This window comes from Prionailurus viverrinus, chromosome E3 (genome assembly GCF_022837055.1).
Source record: "Prionailurus viverrinus isolate Anna chromosome E3, UM_Priviv_1.0, whole genome shotgun sequence".
Classification (NCBI taxonomy): domain Eukaryota; kingdom Metazoa; phylum Chordata; class Mammalia; order Carnivora; family Felidae; genus Prionailurus; species Prionailurus viverrinus.
The window spans coordinates 11,085,997-11,109,039 of record NC_062576.1 but is presented as its reverse complement, the minus strand read 5'-3'; the positions used below and the strand labels follow the sequence as shown (position 1 = coordinate 11,109,039).

Sequence of the window (23,043 nt, the reverse complement as noted above, 5' to 3'; positions counted from 1 at the left end):
CTCTGGATCTGCCGTGTCTCGGAGTTCTGCACAAGCCTCTCCAACCATGACCATCCAGCCACCCGGGTGCCCCGGACACGCGGCAAACGTCAGGCTTCCCAGATAACGTCCTCCTCCTGTGTCCCCCTCTCGGGGAGTGATGGCCCCATCCGTCACACCAAGACACCGAACTCAGCCCCCCTCGGAGCCTCCTTCTCCCCACATCCCCCAACATGGCTCTTCCAGACGGTCTTCAGGACCCCACATTGGCAAGAATCAACCCAATCCTTCTCCAGGTCCTGAGCGGACAACCTGGTGACCCAAGGGCCACCCAGAGCCTGCGGGGAGGCTGCAGACGCTTCCCATCTCTGCAGAGGGACTGCTCTGGTGGCCAGAGCTTTCTGCACAGGACAGGGAAGGACGGCCTGGGTTCCCATCAATGGGTGTCACATGCTCTGCTGGCAGCTTTCCCGGGCATGATCACAGCCACCCCTCACCACCGCTAAGGACGCAGAGGCTTAGAGAGGTTAAGTAACCTCCCAAGACCACAGAGCCGCTAAGAGCCAGGAATAGTGTCTGTCTGACCAAGAGCCCTGGGTTCCCTGAAATCTGTTTCCCCGTCTGTAGAAAGAAGGGTTGACCGTGAGGGTGGTGTTGCCTCTGAGTCTCCTGTCCTATCAGCTCACAGTCTCATCTGGATCCCAGGGCAGGGCAGACACAGCCGCACTTGACAAAGCCAGCTGGATCGAAAGGGAGACGAGCCCAGTAAGCTGAGGTCACTGTGGCTGTGGCCGTCTCTGGTGCATACAGGTGTCTCGCCCACCCCACCTTGGCCTCAAGGTTCCGGTGGTTACGCGGGCGGAGAGAGACACGCACAGGACAGGCCTGAGCCTCACACCGCCCTCACCCCGGCAGAGGCCACGCCAGCCCCCGGAAGGGCACAGAACCTGAAGCCACAAAGCTGGACTCGCGCCAGCCCTGCCACATGGGGGGTCACGTGACGTCCCCCCTCTCGGCGTTTCTGCTCAATCTCGACACCATATTTGTCTTGGACAAGTATTTCACAAGCACCACCCCCCACTGGATGTGGTGCCGTCCCTGGGCATTTAGCAGACCACAGAAAACAGCCCTGGTCCGAGGCGGGGACGGTAAAGGATGCTTGGTGACCCGCTGGCCTTGACAACTGTCCGTGCAGGGCTTGTGGGAGCACACGGGGGAATCCTAACCCAGCGGAGAATCAGGGCGGGCTTCCCAGAGGAGGTGACCGCCACACCTCCCAAGGCCCCCTGGGATACAGCCTCACGTGGGCGGTGTGTGACGCCCCTGGGCTTCCCGTGAGTGCTCAACGCACATGAGTGTGTGAACCCTGCCTGGTCTGGGCAGGGAGAGCCCGGGGAAACCAGGCTGTAGGTAACAGGGAGGAGTGACACCAGGGGTCAGCCAAGAGGGAGCACACTCGGGTCCCGGGCGGAAGCCGGAAATGGTGGGACCAGTGACATGACAGAAAAGCGAGACCTGGGCCATCTGAGGGGCGCTGGTGGCACCGGGAAGTGTCCCGGACACCTCTGGAGCGTGGTGGGGACACCAGCTCCTGCCGTGTAACCAGCACATCCCACGTGGACAGACCGCCAGGCCCGATTCTCAGCTCGGTGCCAGGCCTCAGAAAGGATGCCTCTTGGCTTCTCCCGCCTCTTTGTTTTTGATTATTTTAATTGCAACTTGTCATTAATATATTATTAATTACAATTTATGTTAACTTATTACTTTAAATGGTTTATTTTCTGTTGGGGGGGGCGGAGAGAGGGAGACAGCAGATGTGAAGCCAACTCCGCACAGACAGCACAGAGCCCGACGCGGGGCTTGAACCCTCAAACCGAGAGATCATGACCTGAGCTGAAGCCTGGCGCTTAACCGACTGAGCCACCCAGGTGCCCCTGGTTTTTTTTTTTCTTTTTTTTAATTAAAAAAAAATTTTTTTTTTTAATTAAAAAAGAAATTTTTTTTTTTTTGGGGGGGTGTCTGGATGGCTCTGTCGGTTGAGCATCTGACTCTTGATCTCGGCTCAGGTCTTGATCTCAGGGTCGTGAGTTCAAGCCCCACCCTGGGCACGGAGCCTACGACAAAAAAATAATTTTTTGTTTTCATTTAATTTGGAGGAAGGGAGCTCCATTTTTCTTAAAGGATACATATCTGAATGAGACAGGCGAGGGTGGGTTCTGGTGGGGCCTGGAGGGGAGAGGTCCCTGCCCCTCTGGGTGCTCAGAAAAAACAGGAGGTGGGACCGCCCAGGCCAACCACAGGGGGAGAGCTGGCCTGCATGGCCCAGCCAAGCGGCTCTCTGGGTAGGCTGCGGGCAGGTCATGAGACGGCGTCCCGACAGAGCCAGGCTTCTGCCACCACCACCCTACATTCACCATCCAGAGAGGGCGAGGCCAGGCCTGCTGGTCACCAGGGACTGCCCCAAGCACTGCTGTGGGGACAGCTGCCCCAGTTAACCTTGGCTGGGGCACCACAGGCCCCAGGGGAGCTGTCACTCCCAGTCTGGTCTGCTTGTGGGCAAAACAAAGACCAGGAAACTGCCTCAGAGAACACAGGGTGGGGTGGAGAATACAACCACTGGGGGCCCTGTGGGGCCCCGGCCATAAACCCAGTGGTCTTTTTTTTTTTTTTAATTTTTTTTTTTTAACGTTTATTTTTGCGACAGAGAGAGACAGAGCATGAATGGGGGAGGGTCAGAGAGAGAGGGAGACACAGAATCTGAAACAGGCTCCAGGCTCTGAGCTGTCAGCACAGAGCCCGACGCGGGGCTCGAACTCACGGACCGCGAGATCATGACCTGAGCCGAAGTCAGACACTTAACCGACTGAGCCACCCAGGCGCCCCTAAACCCAGTGGTCTTCTGGAGCCTGAAGGGTAGCCCTGAGGCCAGGAGTTCGTGGTTGACTCTGATACCTGACTGCTTGGGTTCAAATCCTGCCTTTGGTATCAGCTCATGACCTTGAACACTTCTCCGAACCGCTGGACTTTGGGTCGCTACCACAACAGGGGAAACCGAGTGCAACTGCCCTGAGGACCAAGTGGGGCATTATGCCCGTGCCCGGCACGGCCCACGGGCTAGTTTTACTGCCCTGAAGCCTGAGTCAGCAGAGCTATTCTGGGGGGACCTGCCCGAGCTCCCCTGAACCCAGGCTGCCTACTTAAGACACCGATGGTTGCTAATATTGTAGAATGTTCTCCATGTGGAGAGGTCACAGGTAGGGCTCAACGTGGCATGTGTGTGCCCTCAACGCAACTGGGTGGCTCCGTCTGTTAAGCGCCACGGTTCGTGAGTTCTGGCCCCGCATAGGGCTCTGTGCTGACAGTGTGGAGCCTGCTTGGGATTCTGTCTCCCTTTCTCTCTGCCCCCCAAATAAATAAACAGACATTTAAAAAAATATATACTTGCTTGAATGTTTGTATGAAGTGGGGAGGAAGGGGGCCCCCAGGGCCAGTGATGGAGGCGGTTTTTGGGGGGGGGGGGCAGTCCCTGTCTCAGCAGGCTGTGAAGCAATCTTGATTCTACCCCTAATGTGATGTGGTGTTTGGAAAGTCATTCAACCTCTCTGGGCCTGTTTCCACATCCCTCAGCTGGGAATCCGGGCCGGCCCGGAGGATCCAGTGATATCACATATAAAAACGTTTAAGGCCTCACGTCATCAGAGTCAGGTTGTGGCTGACGTTATTAGTAGATCAATGTTTCAATTATCCTGCAGTCCCAGGGAATTAAACTTTACATGAGAGATTCTTCCAGATGATGGATGCTTACTCTCTCAAGTCCCCTGGCTTGGTTGTACCTCTCGGGGACAAGCCATTTTCTAAAATGCATCAAGTACACAGGGCGGGGGCGGGGTCGGAGCGGGGAGGAGGAGGGGTCACCCTGGGAATCCGTTGCACCTGCCCAGCAGCGGTCACCCGTACCCCCCACCCCGTCCCCTGGGTGGTGACATCCCTTGCGGACAGGCCGGCCCTGTGGGCATTTCTGCGCCCTCTTCCTGCCCATTCCAGCTTACTGGTCTCGCTCTCCCTCCCGTCTGCCCCAGGAGCTGTCATCTGGTCGTGTCTAATCTGCCGTCTGTTAGCCTGAGGATTAACTGAATTTTGCCTGAGGGAAGAAAGCAACCAAGCTTATTAAATCACAGCCACGCTACGTACACAATTCCAAAGCAGTCGGCTCGGCTCGGGGGCAAAGTACGGGAACCCTCAACAGCTGTGTCCTCTCTCCACTAGTCTGAGGTCTGCAGCCAGACTGGTGACTGTGAACTGACAATCGTGATCCCAAGGGGGCAAAGGCGACGGGTCGGCAGCAAGGGAGGGGCTGCTCGGAGCGGGACAGACGCAAGGTGGGGAGGGAGGGAGAACGATTTCTCCTCTCCCTTCTCCCAGCCCTTCCACGGGCCCCCTCCTCTCTGCCAGGCCTGGGCCGGGCGATCCAGGCACAAGGCAGACTCTCAAAAGAACAGAGGGCAGACAGCCACGGGTGGCCCCACCTTGGCAGGACAGCTGCCCTCCACGTCCCCTGCTCAGGGGCCCGGGGGAGATCAGGCGCCTGATTTCACACACCCAAGAGAAACTTTTTACGTGTGCGAAAGGAAGCGCGTTCAAGAGCGCTCGCTAATGGCACTCTTCTGAACAGGAAAACCACAGAAGCAGCCCAAATGGCCTAGGACAGCCGAACGGACGGAAACCCATGGAGCAGTGAGAACAAACCAGCGCAGCGTCACATTTCAGGGTCACGTTACATAAGGTCAAGTGAAAAGAGCGAGTCCAGACTTGATACATGAGGACGAACCTCGCTTATCAAAGGGAAAAGCAAGCAAAGAGGAAATACTTTTGGTTTAAGCAAACACTGCACACAACGAAGCCACTTAAGAAGTCGCCTTGGGGGGTGCCCGGGTGGCTCCGTCGGTCACGCGTCCGACTTCGGCTCAGGTCATGATCTCACAGTCCGTGAGTTCGAGCCCCGCCTGGGGTTCTGTGCTGACAGCTTGGAGCCTGCAGCCTGCTTCACATTCTGTGTCTCCCTTCCTCTCTCTCTCTCTCTCTCTCTCTCTCTATCCCTTCCCCACTCGTACTCTGTGTCTCTCTCAAAAATAAACAAACATAAAACAAATTATAAAAAAAAAAAAAAGAAGTCGACTTGTGAGCGATAACTATCATGGGGAAGAAGAATAGATATTTTTGGGGAATTTGAATACGGACGGTATAGGAAATGATAGGGAGTTATTACATTTCCTAAGTGTTATCACAGCGTGGTGAATGTGTAAAAGAACACCACCGTTCTGAGATGTGGGAGGGATGTGCTGAAATATTTAGGCATGAAAGAGTCAAGATGTCTGCAACTCACTTCGAGTGGAGACAGAGACAGAGACAGAAATAATTGGGGCAGGGTCTCTGGGGGGGAGGGGAGGGAGGGAGGAAGGGAAGGAAACATGGCAAAGTGTTGAGACATAATGAATCCAGAGAAAGGATATACTATTATAATATAGTCATTACACTATTTCTTTTTTTCCCTGCATTTTTCAAATTTTAGAGGAAATAACAAGAGAATGACAAATACAGGTGCAGCCCGGAGATACTGCGGGTTCTGTTCCAGACCACTGCAATCGAGCAAGTCAAATGAAATTTTTGGTTTCCTAGTGCATATAAACCTTATGTTTACACTTATACTGTAGCCTATGAAGTGTGCAATAGCATTGGGTCTCAAAAAAACAATGGACACACCTTAATTAAAAAATACTTTAGGGGGCGCCTGGGTGGCGCAGTCGGTTAAGCGTCCGACTTCAGCCAGGTCATGATCTCGCGGTCCGTGAGTTTGAGCCCCGCATCGGGCTCTGGGCTGATGGCTCGGAGCCTGGAGCCTGTTTCTGATTCTGTGTCTCCCTCTCTCTCTGCCCCTCCCCCGTTCATGCTCTGTCTCTCTCTGTCCCAAAAATAAATAAACGTTGAAAAAAAAAAAATTAAAAAAAAAAAAAATACTTTAGGGGCTCCAGGGTGGCTCAGTCCGGTTGAGCATCGGACTTCGGCTCAGGTCATGATCTCACGGTTCGTGGGTTCGAGCTCTGTGTTGGGCTTTGCACTGATGGCGTGGAGCTTGCTTTTTTATATTTTTATTAAAAATTTCTTTTTTAATGTTTATTTATTTTTGAGAGAGAGAGAAAGAGAGACAGAGCATAAGCAGGGGAGGGACAGAGAGGGAGGGAGACAGTATCCAAAGCAGGCTCCAGGCTCTGAGCTGTCAGCACAGAGCCCGACGCGGGGCTCAAACCATAAGCCACGAAGATCACCACCTGAGCCGAAGTCGGATGCTTACCCGAGGGAGTCACCCAGGCGCCCCATGGAGCCTGTTTTGGATTCTCTGTCTCCCCACCTCTCTCCGCCCCTCCCCTGCTCACGCTCTCCCTCTCTCAAAAATAAATAAACATTAAAAAGATTTTCTAAATAAGTTTAAAAACATACTTTATTGTTCTCTAGTCCCCCTTTGTTTTCAGTGCAAAAAGGGTGGTTTTATTAAAGCACAGGGACATGACTCGTGGGCAAAAAGAGCTGCTCTTTTTTTTTTTTTTTTTTTAAAGGAATCCCCACACCCGACGTGGGGCTCGAACTCGCAACCCCAAGATCGAGAGCTGCACGCTCCACCAACAGAGCCCGCCAGGCGCCTCAAAAACACGTTACTGCTAAAAAAAAAACGCTAGACGTCCTCTGAGCTTTCAGCAAAGCGTGATCACTGATCACAGATCACCACAACAAATGTGATAAAGAAAACGTCTGAAATATCACAAGAATGACCAAAATGTGAGCAAATGCCACTGGAAAGAGGGCGCCGAGCAACTCGCCTGACACAGACCTGCCCCAGACCGTCAAGGTGCAAAACAGAGAGTTTCTGCAAAGTGCGGCAAAACAAGGTGTGACTGCATACAGTGGTTCCCCCGTCCAATCCTTGGGGGTTCCAAGACCCCCAGGGCATGCCTGCAGCCGTGGATAGTACCGACCCTTATATACTGGAGGTTTCTCCCTATGCACACATACCAATGATGAAGCTTAATTTACAAATCAGGCACAGTAAGAGATGCACAATAATGATAAAATGGAACTGGAACAATATACTGTCCTAGAAGTCACGGGAACATGGTCTCTCAAACCATCTTAGGGTACTGTACTCCCCCTTCCTGCGATGGCGTGCGATGATAAAATGCCTACGTGGGGAGAGGAGGCGAGGTGAGCGATGTAGGCGTTGTGATGTAGCATTAGGCTACTATTGAGCTTCTGACGATATATCAGGACAGTCATCTGTTTCTGGACCGCAGTTGACCGTGGGTGGCCAAAACCGCGGAAAATGAAACCGCAGATAAGGGGGGACGGCTGTATTTGTTCTGGGGAGAGAGGAAGGCAGGATGAGGGAGAGCACTGGGGCGGGGGGCACATTATTGGTGCTGTTCTAATTCTTGGATGGATGGTGGTGGGATCATGGCGTTCACTGTAGTATTCATTAACAAGAAGACAAATGAGCAGGAATACGAATGAAAATAAAAACAAATTGGGGCGCCTGGGTGGCTCAGTCGGTTAAGCGTCTGACTTCGGCTCAGGTCATGATCTCACAGCTGGTGGGTTCGAGCCCCGCGTCGGGCTCTGTGCTGACAGCTCAGAGACTGGAGCCTGCTTCGGATTCTGTGTCTCCCTCTCTCTCTCTCTCTCTGCCCCTTCCCCACTTGCACTCTGTCTCTTAAAAAGAAAAAAATAATAAGTATATATAAACAAAAGAAAAACAAACAAATGAGTGCTATGTGCAACGTCGTATCCTAGATTGGATTCCAGAACCTAAAAAAACATTAGTGGAGAAACTCACAAAATCTAAATATAAAGCTTACAACGTAGTTAATCGTGTTGCACTGATCAACGTCAATTTCTCAGTTTTGACAAAGGTACCCGGGGGCGTCTCGGTGGCTCAGTCAGTTGAGCGTCCAACTCTGGATGTCAGCTCAGGTCATGATCTCACGGTTCGTGGGATCGAGCCCCATGTCTGCACAGAGTCTGCTTGGGATTCTCTCTGCCCCTCTCCCACTGTGCTCTCTCTCTCTCTCTCTCTCTCTCTCTCTCTCTCTCTCTCAAAAATAATAAATTAAAACAAAACAAAACAAAACAAAACAAAACAAAACACAACACAACACCCTCCTCTAGCCCTATGGCTTGAACCTGCCAGCCAGGCTTAGCAGATCAAGAACCAGGTTTTCTCATGGGGGTTTATCCAGGACAGACAATCCTGGGGCCAGCCGCACACATGATCCTTCCCGAGGGACATCACCTCCTTCTCTTCTGTTCCTTCTTCTGACATCCCAGCTACACAGTGGACAGGGCGAGCGACAGCCCTGACCCAAGGCCAGTCAAGCCCTAGGCTGAACCGTGGCCATGACCAGCCAGGCCCAGAATGCCATGCACTAAGCATGATGAACAGACCCGATTGGGAAGACGGACAGATTCGGGCAGTTGAGGCACAGGCAGGGCACAGAGAAACACGTGGGGATGGCGGAGTGTCCAAACCCTAGGCTTATGATCGTGCTGACTCCTTCTCAAAACCTGGTTTCGACACGTCAGGGAGGGGAGAGCAGGTCCTCGGACGCTGTCCACACTGCAGTCCTTCCTCCCTGTCTCTGCACCCGCACCCCCCAAACCCATGCTTCCAACTGCCTCCTGGAGCACCTTTGATTCTGCATATCCCCAAACAGCCTCACACCCAACCCTCCTCCTGGGCTTCCTTTTCAGGTCCCAGGCCCCACCCTTCCACCTGCTGGCTCAGGAGAGAAACCTCAGCCGCCTTCAACCCCACAGCGGGCTGAGTAGCGGCCCCCAGGCTGTCCTCGTACTGGTCCCTGGAGCCTGTGACTACGTTTCTTTTTTTTTTTTAATGTTTTATTTATTTTTGAGACAGAGAGAGACAGAACATGAGCGGGGGAGGGGCAGAGAGAGAAGGAGACACAGAATCCGAAACAGGCTCCAGGCTCTGAGCTGTCAGCACAGAGCCCGACTCGGGGCTTGAACTCACAGACCATGAGATCATGACCTGAGCCGAAGTCAGACGCTCAACCGACTGAGCCACCCAGGCGCCCCTGTGACTACGTTTCTTTACGGGGCTGAAGACACCGGCTGGTGCGATTAAGGTAAAGCTCTTGAGACGGCTGTCCTGCATTATTTGGGTGCGCTCTCAATGTAACCACAAGAGTCCTTGTAAGAAGGAGGCAAGAAGGTCAAAGGCAGGGGTTGGGCCGGGAGAAGCAGAGGTCAGAGTGAAGAGCTCTGAAGCCACAGGGGGGCCACAAGCTGAGTAATGGAGGCAGTTTCTAGAAGCTGGGAAAGACAAGGCAGAATTCCGCTGTCAGAGCCTCCAGAGTTAACCTGCCCTGCTGATACCTGACCTGAGCCCTTTGAGACTCATTTCGGGAGGCGCCTGGGTGGCTCAATTGCTTGAGCAGCCGACTCTTGGTTTCGGCTCATGTCATGACCTCACGGTTCGTGAGTTTGAGCCCCTCGTCCGGCTCTGCACTGACAGCACGCAGCCGGCTTGGGATTCTCTCCCCCTCTCTCTCTGCCCTCCTGCACGCTCCCTCTTTCTCAAAATAAATAAACTTAAAAAAAAAAAAAAAAAGATTCATTCTGGATTTCTTACCCTTACAAGTCTAAGGTGGAAAAAGAAATGTGTCATTTTAAGCCCCTAAGCTTGGGTGATCTGGGTCAGCGGCCACAGAAAACCCATGCAAACCCGTTGTGTCCCCCACGCCATCCACAAATGCAGGCGGTCCCCACGATGGGCCACTTTCCCAGAGACGCTTGCTGCAGGCCCAGCCCACGGCCCATCTCACTGTGGCGAGAACTTTCCACCTGGCCTCCCCAAGCCCATTCCCTGCTCCGCAAGCCCTGTCCACCATTCTGAAGAGTCTATCCGACCCTGTCACTCCTTTGCTGAGTGACCTGCTGAGGACTCTGTGGGGCAAACCCGTCCTTCCCCCGGCACACAAGGCCCACTCTGCTGCTGCCACACTCCCCATTTCCAAACACCAGAGACGTCACGGGGAACCTGCTCACTAGAACAGAACACATAACGGGAACCCGGGGCTCCCCTAATTCATGGAGCGCGCGGGGCCAACCGGTTTCTCCTGTCCTGTCTTGTGTGGCATCTATACTCCTGCAGAGGGGGCCACCGCAGAGCCACCACCGCTTAGAGCCTGACCCCAACATCTCTGCGAGATAGTCAGCCGTCTCTGGGCCACGTGGGGCCTTCACAGCCACAAGCGGAGAAGGTTCTGCCCCAGGGAGAAACGGGGTTTTCCGCCCAGCTCCAGGGCACCCCCCCCCCCGGCCTGGCTCCCCTTCCTCTCGCCAAGTTACCCACAAAGGACTGCTGAAGGGCACCACGGCCACAGCCCTGCGACTCACCTCACTCCTGATGATCTCATTCTGTTGTAGGGCTTTCAATACTCGCGACAGGCTTGTGATTCCCCAGGTGATCCTTCAAGTTCAACTGCTCCCTTGGACCCCCCCAGTTGTGCATCCAAATGCTACTGGATGACACCCCAGACTCAACACGGCATAAATCAAGTGCTGACACTCTACCCTGCCTGCCAACCCTCCTGCACCTGCCCCGTCTCGGCTACCTCTGAGCTACTGGTACCTTTATCTTCCAAGAAGCCCAGCTGGAATCCGAGGTCAGACGGGACTCCAGCAAGTTCTGCTGGCCTTAGCTACCAACTAGACCTGGAGACGCTGACTCCCCACTGTCCTCACCGCTCCCGCCAGGGGCACCACCACTGGGCTGTGACTTCCACCTCCCTCTGTCTCTTCCTGCTTCTAGCCTGTCTGTCCTCACTGAGCAACCAGAGGGACTCTGTTCAGTCCTAAATTGGATTGTCTCCCCCCTGCTCAGAGGCCTGCACTGGCTCCCAGCGAATGAGCAAAAGCCAATGTTCTATCCAGCCTCACATAATCTGCCGCCTCTCCATTTCCACCTCCCCTCCTACCTCCTTCCTCTGACGCCCCGGCAGGTGACCCCAGGGCCTTTGCAATTCTCCTCTCTGCCTGCACTGCTCTTCCCTAGCCCCCTGGCTCACTACCGCCTGCTTTATTACTCAAAGGCCCTCACTGGCCACCGCCTCGCTCATGTTGCAACCCCCTAAAAATAAACTCCACCTCTCCCATCTGCTTCCCCGCTTCTCCTGAGCACACATTGAACGTTCTTTACATTTTGTGCGTTATTCTCTGCATCCACACCAGAAGGTCAGCTCCATGAAGCAAGGCTTTTTTTTTTTTTTTTCACTTGGTGTTGATCAAAAGCCCAGCACCAGCCCACAGACACCCTGGAACAGTTCATGGACGAAGTAATACACCTGGGCTCCCAAAGGGGACTGTCCCAGTCCCCGTGCCTGGGGGGCTTCAGAAGGCTAGGCCTGTGTGTCCCCTACCCCCACCTCCCACCAGGCGGCCTCTTGTCGCCAGACCCCTCCCTAGGAGGCTGGAAAGATGGAGTCCAGCCAGTCAACCATACGTGCTGACCTATACTTGGTGCCTGGCCCCCACACCTCCACTGTCGTGGCTCAAAGATGCATCTATCAGCCAGCGAGAAACTTCTGTTCACGTGGTGCCCAGCGACCCTTCGAGTCGATCTCATTCCAGCCCAGATAAAGGTGCTGGCTGTTCCCATGAGCTTGGGTGGTTTGAGCCAAGAGACTGGCTTCTGTGTGGTTTTCTGCGATGTTCCAGAAGAGTCCGAAGCCCCCCCACGGCTTCCTTCCGTGGAGCCCCCAAGCCTAAGGATCTCTAAGAATCGCGGGGTCCCCCTCCCCAACTGGCAGGGCCCGGGGAGGACAGGGCTGGGACCCCTAGCCAAGCCAGGGGCGGGATGGCGCTGCAGGGACCCAGCTCCCCACAGGCCTCCCGACGTGACACCGTTCAGCCGCCCACCGAGCTGCCCCGCCTGGAAGAAAGGAGGCGGTGTGCCAAGGCTGGGCCCGGCAGCGGGGCATCTGCCCACAGGGGCCCCCACGCCCCGCCCCGCCCTGCAGATGCCAGATCTTCCAGGGAAGGCAGAAGGGAGATCGTTACTGGAGCCTAATTAACAAAGAAAAGCAGAGATAATTAAGCGGAGAAACATGTGGCTGGCGCTGGAACTGTGATATCTTTAGAAACTTGAGAAAGGATGGTTTTATTTTGAGCTCTCGAGAGCGTGACAGCGTTGGAAGGGTGGGGAGGGGGTGGGAGGGCTGACGGCGGGGAGGTGGGCAGGGGCCAGAAGAAATGACCCTCCGGGCGGCTGAAGGGAGAGGGCCGGGGGGCCACGGAGCTGGGGGCCCTGCTCTGTGTGACCTGGAGGTCCAGAGACCTTCCAGGTCCTGGAAGTTAACTTGTCCAAGATCACGCAGCTCAGAAGCGGTGGAACCTCCCTGAGGGCGCCGAAGGGGACTTGTCACTGCTCCTGCTGGTTAGTCCCCTTCCCTTCCATCCTGTGCTGCGATCGACCCCATGCTGGCTTCCAGGCCCCCCTCATCCAGGAAGCCCATTCCCCACAGCACCTGCTGAGTGACAGGAGACCCCACAGAGAGACCTAGGAGGGGCCCCGGTGGGGTGGGGACAATGACAAGAGATGCCATTCTCTGTCCCCCCTGCAAACAGGCCCTCAGCCCTCTGCTTGAGAGGCCCCACACCCACAGCCAAGCTTCTCAAACGGGGCCTCGGGCCGTGCTGGGGGTGCAAAGCGGGTGAAGTGCGATTACTTATTTTCCTCAGCGGAATAATTGAACGCAGTTCTTTAAATTAAAACTCATTTTCAGGGGCACCTGGGTGGCTCAGCCGGTTAAGCATCTGATTCTTGATTGTGGCTCAGCTCACGACCTGAGGGTTCATAGGTTCGAGCCCGGCATAAGGCTCTGTGCTGACACTGCGGAGCCTGCTTGGGATTCTCTGTCTCCCTCCCTCTCTGTCCCTCCCCTGCTCATGCTCTTTCTCTCTTTCCTTCTCAAAAAAATAATAAATAAATAAAAATAATTTTCAGTGGGGAGTTTAGGACGCAGACTGTCGGGGACTTCCGAGATAAAGCTGCCCCCCCCCCCCCCCCGCCGGAACTTCGGCTCTGCCCCCAGGGGGGCTCTGGCTCTGGCCTCGGGGACGTCAGCGGAAGGGCTTGCCAAGGCCGGGTCTGCAGGGTCGAGTCCACGCTGCAAAGCCAGGCCTTCCAGGCCCTCCACGCTCCGCCTGGCCGGCCTCTCCGCCTCGCCACCTCCCGCACACGACGGGCCACCCGGCCCTCCCCTCCCGGCCCTGGCCGCGCGCCCCAGGACGCCCCTGGCGTGGCACCTTCCCGTTCCACAAGTAGGGAAACCGAGGCCCAGGCAGGCAAAGCTGACTTGCTGGAGTCACACAGGAAGTCGGCAGCCCTGCTCTGTCACTGGGACCCGGAGCCCCGGCTCTGGGGTGGCAGTGGGGAGGAGGGGGGCCTGTCTCTTGGCCCCCGGCTGGTCATCGCTCGAGCTGGCGGGGAGGGCTGCACCTCTGGGGTCAGGGGAGAACCAGGGGAGAGATTGCGGGCCTGGGTCCCCAGGGAACCAGTGCACTCGCCCAGGAAGGAGCCGGGGGCCGGGCAGCCGGGCCTTGTACCCAGCTCGGGGTTACCATGTGGTTTCCAAACACCAGAGGGGGCCCCCGGGGAAGCTCGGGAGCTGGGAGGCCCCGGGAAGCGTTGAGGTGCGAGAGGAGGACCCTCGGAGCCCTTCCGGGTTCGAAACGGCCAGGACTTCCCTTTCTCCAGGCTGGCAGGTGCAGGTCAAGCCGAGGTGGCTCCGGCTGGGTAAGCCAGTCCTCCCTCCCCAGCAGCACACCCTAGCACACCCTGTGGGAAGTGGTCTCTCTGCTGAGTGGCTGCTCAACCTCCGCTGAAATGCCTCCAGGGACAGGGAACTCACTACCCAACAAGGTTGGTTGTTTTTTCTTTTTTTTTTTTTGCCACTGCTATTTGAGAAAAGTTCTAGAATGTGATTCTCTTCATCTTGCTCGTGTTGCCCAGAAGGACCTTGCTCTCAGCTCTTTTTACCAGCAAATTCTTCCACCTCCTTTCCGCGGGCTCCGCCTCCCTCTGTTCCTTCACAGGCTCTTTTCCTTCAAGGCCCTCTGCAGGTCAGTGTGCCCCGTGGGCCCTCTCCGCTGGCGACACACTGGCCTCAGTGGTGACGGCACCTGCCACCCTCACACAGAGTGTGCCCAGCCCCGTCGCCAGCCTGCTCTAAAGCACCGATCGGGTCCCACCAAGTGCCCATTTGCCCCCTGGATGTCTCGTGGGCCCAAAGACCCAGCCTTGGGCAAAGGTACCATCATCATCACCCTTCTGGAACCTTCCGCCTGCCCTCCCTCCCACACTGCCGCCACCTCTAGATCCCAGCGCCACCTGTCTCCAGGTCCTGCCGCCTGCCACCTGGGGTCAGCTTCCGCAACTCTCCCTGGCTTGGATGCCCCAGTTCTGCCTTCTCCAATCCACCCCTGGTGGGTGGATTCACGGTTGCCATGGTAATTGTAAGACAATTCAACTCGAATCCTATCATTTCATTGACCAAGAAAAAAAAAAAAAGCCTCCGATGCCACAAGATAAAGCTTGAGTCACCAGCAAAGTCTGGGTCCTCATTCTTTTGCTACCCTCCTCCCCTAGTGCCCAGCACCCCCTGCTCAGGCTCCAGAAGAGCACAGACCTGGGTACGACTCTGGCTCCGTGCTAAGCCAGGCTGCCTCTTGCAGCCTCAGTGTGCTCAGCTGTGAAATGGGAATAGCAACATGTACCTGGTAGGCTTGTGAGGGGTGACCTCTGGGGGTTGCTCACCCCCCGGTCCAGTCTCAGGTCCCCCATACTTCATCTGGCCCAGGTGGTCACTCTGTAAGACTCTCACTTGGCTTCTGGCCACCTGCCTCTCCTTATCTCTCCAACCCCTACACGCAGGAGGGACAGAGCTCCATTTCGACCCCTTCCACTTGCCCACACTCTCCCCACTGTGATCTGGTTTCGTGACTATAATGCATTCCGTGCAAAATGGCTCCCGCCCTGCACGTCTCCAGCAGCCCCTGCTCTGATTTGTGGATCTGTTTCTCCAACCCAGCCACTTGGATGACATTCAGACCCCGATCCCTCTCGCCCTCCAGCTGCTCAGGATAAAATCTCTTGTTCACACCCCACACTCACTCTATTGTCAATCTTGTTAGCCCTACTTTCAAAATATGTCCAGGGCCTCAGGGCCTTTGCATGGACTGCTTCCTCCCGCAGATGCTTCGACTGGGATTTCTACACGGCTCATACCCTCATTTCCTTTCAGGCCTTAACTCCTGCTGGCTTATTTAAAAGTGTCCTTTTGACAGTCCTGTGTTGTATGTCTCCACAGCACTTGTCACTATCAAATATGTTGCTATTTGTCCTTATTTATCTGTCTCCCTCGTTAGAAAAAAAAAGCTCCACAAGGGTAGAGATTTTTTGTCTATTTTGTATTCCTAGATCTTGGTTGGCATAAATCCGGCACTATATATGAACACGCGCACGTGTGTGTGTGTGTGTGTGTGTGTGTGTGTGTGTCTGTATGGTTTTTTTTTCGTAATCTCTACACCCTATGCGGGACTCAAACTCACAACCCTGAGATCAAGAGTTGCATACTCTTCTGACTGAGCCAGCCAGGCGCCTCTTCCATATATTTTTTTGTACAAATAAACCCAAAGGATTAATCGTGAGCCTGAGGGGGGAGAGGCAGGACCAATGTTATAGATGCTGGTAGCCAGAAGGGGGCAGCAAAGAGCCACCCAGTGTGGATAAAAGATTGGGGAGGCATGGGCACATGCTGTGTGACCTCGAACAAGTCTCTTAACCTCTCTGAACCTCGGTTTCCTCCAGTAAGATTAGTTATTGGGGGAGAGCACGGGGGCTGCTGTGGGAAGGCTTTGTAACCGGAAGATCAGAAGCACGATATGGATGTTAGGTGTCCACGGTGTGTGAGGAGTCGCCCGATGTCCCCAGTTAGGAGACAGGGCAGTTATATAACGATGATGCAGCCTGATGAGGGAATATCATAAGGCACTTTAAAAATATCAGAAAATGCTTATGTTTCCAGTGTGTGTATGTGTATAAATCTATAGAAAGAACAACAGTGAGATGTAAAATTAATAAGCTCGGGGGAAAATCTGGAAGAAATGTATCATCATAAAAATGAACAGCCATCTGGGCAGTTAGATTTCTGCACTTGCCAAATTTCCACCATGGGCACATATCTGCATTTCCCTTCAGGTTTTATGACCTGCTAGAATGTTCTGGGGTTGTTACTACACCAGCTCCCTGGGCTGAGGGCCTCTCCTTCCTCTGCTGCCACTGCTCCTTCCCAGCATTCCCTTGATCAGCTTCCTCTGCTGTCTTGGGTGTTCACGGTGGGGGGGTGGGGGGGGACCCTCTGGGTTTGGGGAAAGTGCCTGGACTTGGTCTGCTGAGAATACACTCTGGGCTCACCCAGAACCCCTCTGTGACAAACACTACCGCTGTGCTCTGTGGGGGCCCGATGACTTGTGGCCCCTGGTGCGCACCTGTTCCCGAGAGCGGAGTGCCTGGGACTTTGAGGGCAGAGAGTCCTAGGGCTCCCCAGCCACCTGCCTCTCAGCCCCACCCCGCCTCCCTGCTTTAACTCCGTGCCCTGCACGCAGGTAGGCGAGGTGGGAGCAGCCCAGCGAGGGGGCAAGGAGCTTCTGTAGCATGGATCCCCCCTGGGCCTCACTCACCAGGGCTCCTGAGGCCTGGGTCACCCTGGCCCACTGAAGGCAGGGCTGGGGCTCACTCTAGGACAAGCAGAGGGCCTGGTCCTGCCATCCCTCAGCAGCCCCGGGTCCCCTACCAGGCCCCCTCCGGCCAGCATCCCTCCCCTTAGGGGTCTGTGAAGCCCACATTCGGCATGAGCAGAAAGGGCTACTAGGCGCCAGTGGGGAAACGGAGACCCTGAGGGCAGATGTGATGTCCCCAGTGGGGGCAACACTTACAGGCCTCTGGGATCATCTCTTTTGACCCAGAACAAAACGGGCCCAGGAACGGCCGTACGCCTCGCACCACTCTGGCCCGGTCCACAGATCCAGGAAGGATTGTGAAAAGGCCCAGGGTTAACGACCAATTTATCTTCAAAGCATAACGGTTTTCTTTAGAATTCACTTTCTTGGGTTGTTCTGTTAGGAAAGGCTTCTACGGGAGCCTTTGATAAACAACCTAGAAAATCTCAGAGCCGTCTCCTCCCAGGAAGCCCCCCACCCTTCCCAAGCCTCACGCCCCTGCACCCCCCCCCCCCCCCCACCATCCAGTGCTGCATAGTCACCTTCCCACGACCTGGTTCCACCCTCCCATCCTTGCACGGTCCGCCGACAAGGGCCATCCCCAGTCACTGGCCTGCTCATGCTCAAACCTCCACAGTGTGCAAGGGGCTACAGGGGCGGGCTTCACAGAAGGTTCCAGGCCCCGGGGAAGCCTCAACGGGTAGGAATAAAGGGCATCTCTCCAGCCATCTGGACGGACAGATGTCCGTGGATATCTTATAGGTACCAATGCAGACACGTGACATTCAAGACTAGGGGCGCCCTCCGCCTAACTCCTCGGCACTACAGATCGCTCCTGAACTTGGACACAGGCCCAGGGGAAAGGGGAATCCTCAATGGACTCAGATTCTGCCACTACGCAATGGGGGGGTTTCGGTAGAAATCTGGTTCAATTTTACATGTCTTGCGCTTCTGAGTTTGCATTCGATATTTTTGGAAGAGGACGAAAGAAACAGGAAAATGTCTTGAAGGCCCCACTGTGCCCAGGATGGACACATGTCCAGGATGGACAGATGTCTCTGTCATGACGTGCCACACCCTCCTGGCCATGGGGGTGTCACCCCCCCCCAACCTGTGCTCCAGCCATGTCCCCCGACATGGCCTTCACTGAGGCTGGGCCCTGCATCAATAGCACCACGCACTGTTTTTGGCTCATCTCCGAGGCCTGGCTCCATGCCACCTCCTCCAGGAAGCCTTCCCAAGCCCCAGGAACAACCACCGCTACCCCCCCCCAGTGGCTGAGCACTTCCCATCACAGCTGGTCCAGGGCCGAAGCGTTCACAAACATCTCACTCAGGTGTCAGGATGCAGCCTCCCCAGGACAGCGGGGCGAAAACAGTCCTCACCCCCCCCTGCCCACCCATTTACCTAGTTCTGCCCACCTAAGGAGGCACGCATGCCTTTTTCCATCCTACAGATGAGGAAGCGGAGGCTTGGGGGTATGAAATAATGAGCCCAGAGTCACCTGGCTAGTAAGGGGGCGGTGCGGGGATTTGAACCCGGGTCTGTCTGAGCACCAGCCTGTGCTTTCCCATGGCTCACATGCTGCCATCTACTCACAACCCAAATCAGATGATCTGCCCCCCTCCACGTGCCCAGGGCACCTACCTCTGGTTCAGCCCACCTTCACCCATATCGTGGCACTTGAAAACATGCCGCCGGAGACCTGAGCTCCTGCTCCAATTCCCTTCAGCGACTGTCCAATGGAGGGTTTGGGAACAGCCCTTTCTGGGACGGGAACGGTTCTCAAGTGACCTCCGGTGAACCCTCGGAGGCCCCAGGAGCCTGGACACCTTCCCAGCCCAGCGTGACGAGTGACACGAGTAAGCACGGAGCCGGCTCGCCAGCCCGTCTGTCCCGGCCCCTCCAGGCTGCCACCGGCCGGGGATGCCAATGCCTGGAAAGGCGCTGGCAGGTTCCCTCCTGAGGGCTGGCCCAGAGCTCCCTCCCCATCTCCCCTTCCAGGCAGCCTGCCACCCTCTTCCATACCACGTGGGCAGACAAAGCATTTCCAAGGGCGCTCTCTGCGCACAGAAGAGCCAAAGCAAAGGCTGGGTGGGTGGGTGGCCAAGCGGACTGGCACAGAGGCTGGGGGGGGAGGGGAGGGGAGGGGCAGCCGCCCCCCTCCAGGGGCAATGGCTGAGATTCAAGAAGCTGTCCCAACAGCCAGTGGGCCAGCGAGCAACCCGAGCTGGAGGGCAAACCCTCGTTAGTGGAAGGGCCCAGAAGCCCTGTGGTCTGCGTGAAGGCTGCTGGCTGACCTCCCCTCTCCCAGCCCCAGACGTTCCACTGCTTGGTGGCTGTTCTGAATCCCAGGCCACCCATGATCACGGGGCCTCCCTGCAGGCAGGCGGGCTCTGGAGCTCCTTCGCTACAGGTGGGGCAGCTGGGCAAATCGCCGATGTCCCCCCACCCCGGCTCAGTTTCTTCCCCCGCACAAAGCAGGCAGGAAAAGGTCACAGTGCAAAGCGCCCGTCTTGCAGCCCGGGACACGTTAGGTGTCACGAATCACTTTTCCTTTCCTGCTTTCCAAACTCATTAAAGAACGTGCCCTGCGGCCCAAGCAGTCAAGCAGTCACATGTTCGGGCCCCCACGAGGACGCCTCCTTCTGGAAGGAGGGGCTGGGAGCACACAGACCACCTCGCTGCATTTCTGCTCTCCCTAAGCAGAGGGAGCCTGGCCATTCTTCCCGCTGCTGTTCCGTCCTTCCTTCTCTGCTGCCCAGCAATGACAGTGACTCAGGCAGAAACCCAGGTGGGCCAGGCAATTACTGGGAGCTGAGTCAGGGGCACTCAGCACTGATGTCTAGCAGCCCCGGAGCCTGGAGCCAGCCGGGCCTGATGTCGCAGACTGGGCCCCTGCCGCAGGGCGGGTGAGCGGACCACAGGCTGTCTACCACGGTCCTGGAGCAAAGCAGGTCCACAGAGGGCCGAGCAGTCTGTCACGGCGCAGGGACAGGCCAGGGGCCACAGGTGGCTCCCACGGCCGGTGAGAAGGGAGCTGTGCAAGCCCCTGCTCTTGCTCCCCATTTTAGGGTCCCCACGGGACAACAGCAGTCGCCCCATCACTACACACCTTGGTAAGTCCTGTCCCCTTGCAGTTTGATGGCCTCTCCTTCCCCAGAAGCTCACCGAGCCAGGCCTGGGCCCAGGGACTGAAAGCTCCAGGCAGCAGGGGTCAGTGTGCACCAAGGTGGGCAAGGGGACCAGTCTCCGTGACCGTGAGACTGGATTTCTGTCCTGCGGGTTGTGTTGGTTCCAGGCACTGGCACTCCTCCATTCCCAGCACATCAGTGCAGCCCCCCTAAGGGCGACATTCCCTAAGGGCGAGGGGCAGCTGCAGCGTCTTCGGGGCGGGTGCCAGGGCGGGGGCGAGGTCAGGGACAAGTCTCTCCGCACACAGGTTCTGGGGTCAACAATTCAGCACATGCAGCCTCAGCCCCGCAGACCCTGGGCGGCCCAGAGCGCTCACGAGATGGTCACGTCACCCCTGCTCATTCTGGGTTTGGGTTTTTTGCCTTTTTTTTTTTTTTTTTTTTTGTAATCTCTATGGGGCTCATGGGGCTCGAACTCATGATCAAGAGTTGCGTGTTCCACCCACTGAGCCAGCCACGCGCCCCTCTCGTTCAGGGTTTGGGAGGACCAGGGCACAGCCCGTGGAGGAGGTGGACGGGGCGGGGGCCTGGAAAGGCGATCAGGAGAAGCATCCTACCATTCAAGGCCAAGTAAGCACTTACCCGCATCTTACCACCAAGCTCGCTCGCTCGCGGGTCCTTATGCGCAAGCCCCTCCCTCTGTGGTTAGAAACCACCTGCCAGCAACCTCACCCACACACTCAGGTCAACCCGGCCCCTAATCAGGAGTGGAGGGCACCGACCTGCCCTCCTGATCCCTGGCTGGGCCTTCCTCTGGCTCAGGTTCCAGCGTGACCTTCCTCCTCGTGCCCGGGGCCGGTGCCCAGAGGACGTGGGAGGACGGAAGGGCAGGGCCTGGTGTCCCACGGGCATCTGGGCTTTGGCCTCTGGCCCCCAGCGCAGCGGCCGGCCCCCCACGCCAAGCAGCCCCCCCTGCCCCCCAGGCCAGTGCCTCTTACCAGGCTTTGGGATGAGTCCTTGAAAAGGCCTGGAAGAGAAACAGAGACGGGGGCATCAGAGCAAGGACCTGGGAGCAGTTCGGAAACATTTGGGGCCCACCCGACACCTACTGCATTGGAATGGCATTTTAACAAGATGCCCGGAGAGGCGTCACTGGGGCAGGACGCTGACCAGGGGGCGGCCTGGTGACCGGGGCCTCCTGCTAGTCCCGCCCTGGTGGTTCTGTGACCCCTGGGCAAGTCTCTCGTCTCAGGGATCTCCCCTCTGACGTGGGCTGACCGCCCTTCCTGGGGGCTGGGGGGGCAGTGAGTGGGTGCTGCGGGCAGGTAGGAGGTGTCGTGAGGGTTATCCCTGCTGCATGGTGGTTGAGTGGGGTTCCCTGCACCCCGGCCGGCCCTCTGCCACCTTTCTGTCCCCCACTGGGACCCAGGATGGCACCGGAAAGCTGCCTTGTCCAGCAAGGAGGGCAGAACGAGGCAGGACCAGATCAAAGGAAAGGGCCCCCACCCGTGCTAGTCTTGCCTCCTCACCCTTCCCCTGAGCACCTGGTGACCGTGAACTTGATCTTGTCAGCCACTGCAAGGATCCTCTCCAGGTTCTGGGAGCCAAAGGTGCAGGGCTTTCGGAAGGGGATGCCCGGGGGGAGCCCCTCGATGATCACCGAGCCGGGGTTACTCTTGATCCGCTTGTAGGGGACCTGGACCGGGTACTTGATGCCCAGGGCTTCTCCTGTGGAGGAGGGACAGATGTGTCATCAGAAGCTAGAGCAGCGCTGGAGTGTGGCACGGGGGCACGTGGCGGGGGCCCGGGAGTCAGCAGTGGGTCGTGCAGGGGTGCGGTGTGTGTCCTTGAGGGGCTGAGGAGCGGGCAGGGCTCATATGGCTCCAGCCGCTGGGGAGAGCGCAGCGGGTCAGGCTCCTCGGCCTCACCGCCTGAGAAGCTGCAAGCCCCTGTCCGGGATGGTACCTGTGGGTGCAGTGGGCCCCTCCCTAGGAGGCCTGGCCCTTGGCCAGCGCCCCCTCCCCTCCGGGGCCTGCCTCGCGCCGGTTCAGGACCAGCCTGGCCTGAGGGCAGACTGCATTTGGGGGCAAGGGCGGAGCCAGCCCGAGGCCAGCAGGGTTCGGCTCAGACCTGAGACCCTCCGTCTGCGTCTGGGCTTTGACCTTGCTCCCTGTACCAGCCCTCTGCGTGTGCACCCGTGTGAACGTGCTGGGTCTCACGGTGGCCTAGGGGCAGTGCTGGGGCAGCACGGCCACTGCTGAGCCACCCTCCACCGGGGCTTGCCGCCTCCTGTCAGTGGCCGTCCCCGAGGCACAGCACGGCCGGTCCCGTGGCTCCTGTCCACAGCGGCGAGGGCACAGGTGCAGGCCTGGGTGCCGTGAGGCTGACTGGATGGTGTCCACCGTGGAGCCCCTCCTGGGCAGAAGGAAGGCGCACACTGCGGTCCCTCCAAGGGGCTTGTTGTGGTGCAGGATGTCCCTTTCTGAAGACAAAATCTCTGAACGACTCAGCACGAGAAGGAACAGCTGAACCTTCTCTGTGCAGTAAACTAATTTTTATCTCAGGGACACTGGGAATTGCATAACTGGCCACATTCCCCTTTTTGCTCTGGCTCCCGGGAAACTCACAGCCTGATCTGTCATCCGTATCTACCAAGTACAGAATTTCTGTGTCTTCGTATTTCCCCTGGCTTCTTGCCAGTGTTCCGGCCTGTTTTTGCTTGTCTATTTATTTATGTGCATGTGTATGTACGTATTCTTTTATTTAAAATTTTTTTTTAAAATTTTAACATTTATTTATTTTTGAGAGACAGAGCATGAGCAGGGGAGGGGCAGAGACAGACAGACAGACAGACAGACAGACAGAATCCGAAGCTGGCTCCAGGCTCTGAGCTGTCAGCACAGAGCCCGACACGGGGCTTGAACCCACAAACCGTGAGATGAGGACCTGAGCCGAAGATGGCCGCTTCACCGACTGAGCCACCCAGGCGCCCCTGTTCTTGTTTTTTTAATTGAGATCTAATTCTCATACCACAAAAATGACTGGTGTCACTTATGCAATCCAGTGGTTTTTCGAGGAGGTT

General features: G+C 56.6%; 2 protein-coding genes across 8 annotated transcripts in view; one reads left to right on the top strand and one right to left on the bottom strand.

Annotated features, from left to right (window-relative positions):
- The window catches only part of LOC125154333 (myosin heavy chain IB-like), a 61,728-nt gene extending 56,788 nt beyond the window's left edge, over positions 1-4,940 (top strand). Inside the window, exon 7 of the transcript XR_007147764.1 lies at positions 4,059-4,940. The gene's annotated coding sequence lies outside the window, so the exon portion shown is untranslated. The remainder of the gene's footprint in view (positions 1-4,058) is intronic.
- GTF2IRD1 (GTF2I repeat domain containing 1) overlaps positions 1-23,043 on the bottom strand; it is a 121,572-nt gene that overhangs the window by 10,448 nt on the left and 88,081 nt on the right. For all 7 annotated transcript variants that reach the window (XR_007147761.1, XM_047838495.1, XM_047838497.1 and 4 more), the window contains 2 exons: positions 21,506-21,689; positions 20,960-20,988 (listed from right to left, as the gene is read on the bottom strand). Coding sequence is in view for 6 of the 7 variants with exons in the window: in XM_047838495.1 (XP_047694451.1) it covers positions 20,960-20,988; positions 21,506-21,689 (213 nt within the window). In the remaining variant the exon portion in view is untranslated. The remainder of the gene's footprint in view (positions 1-20,959; positions 20,989-21,505; positions 21,690-23,043) is intronic.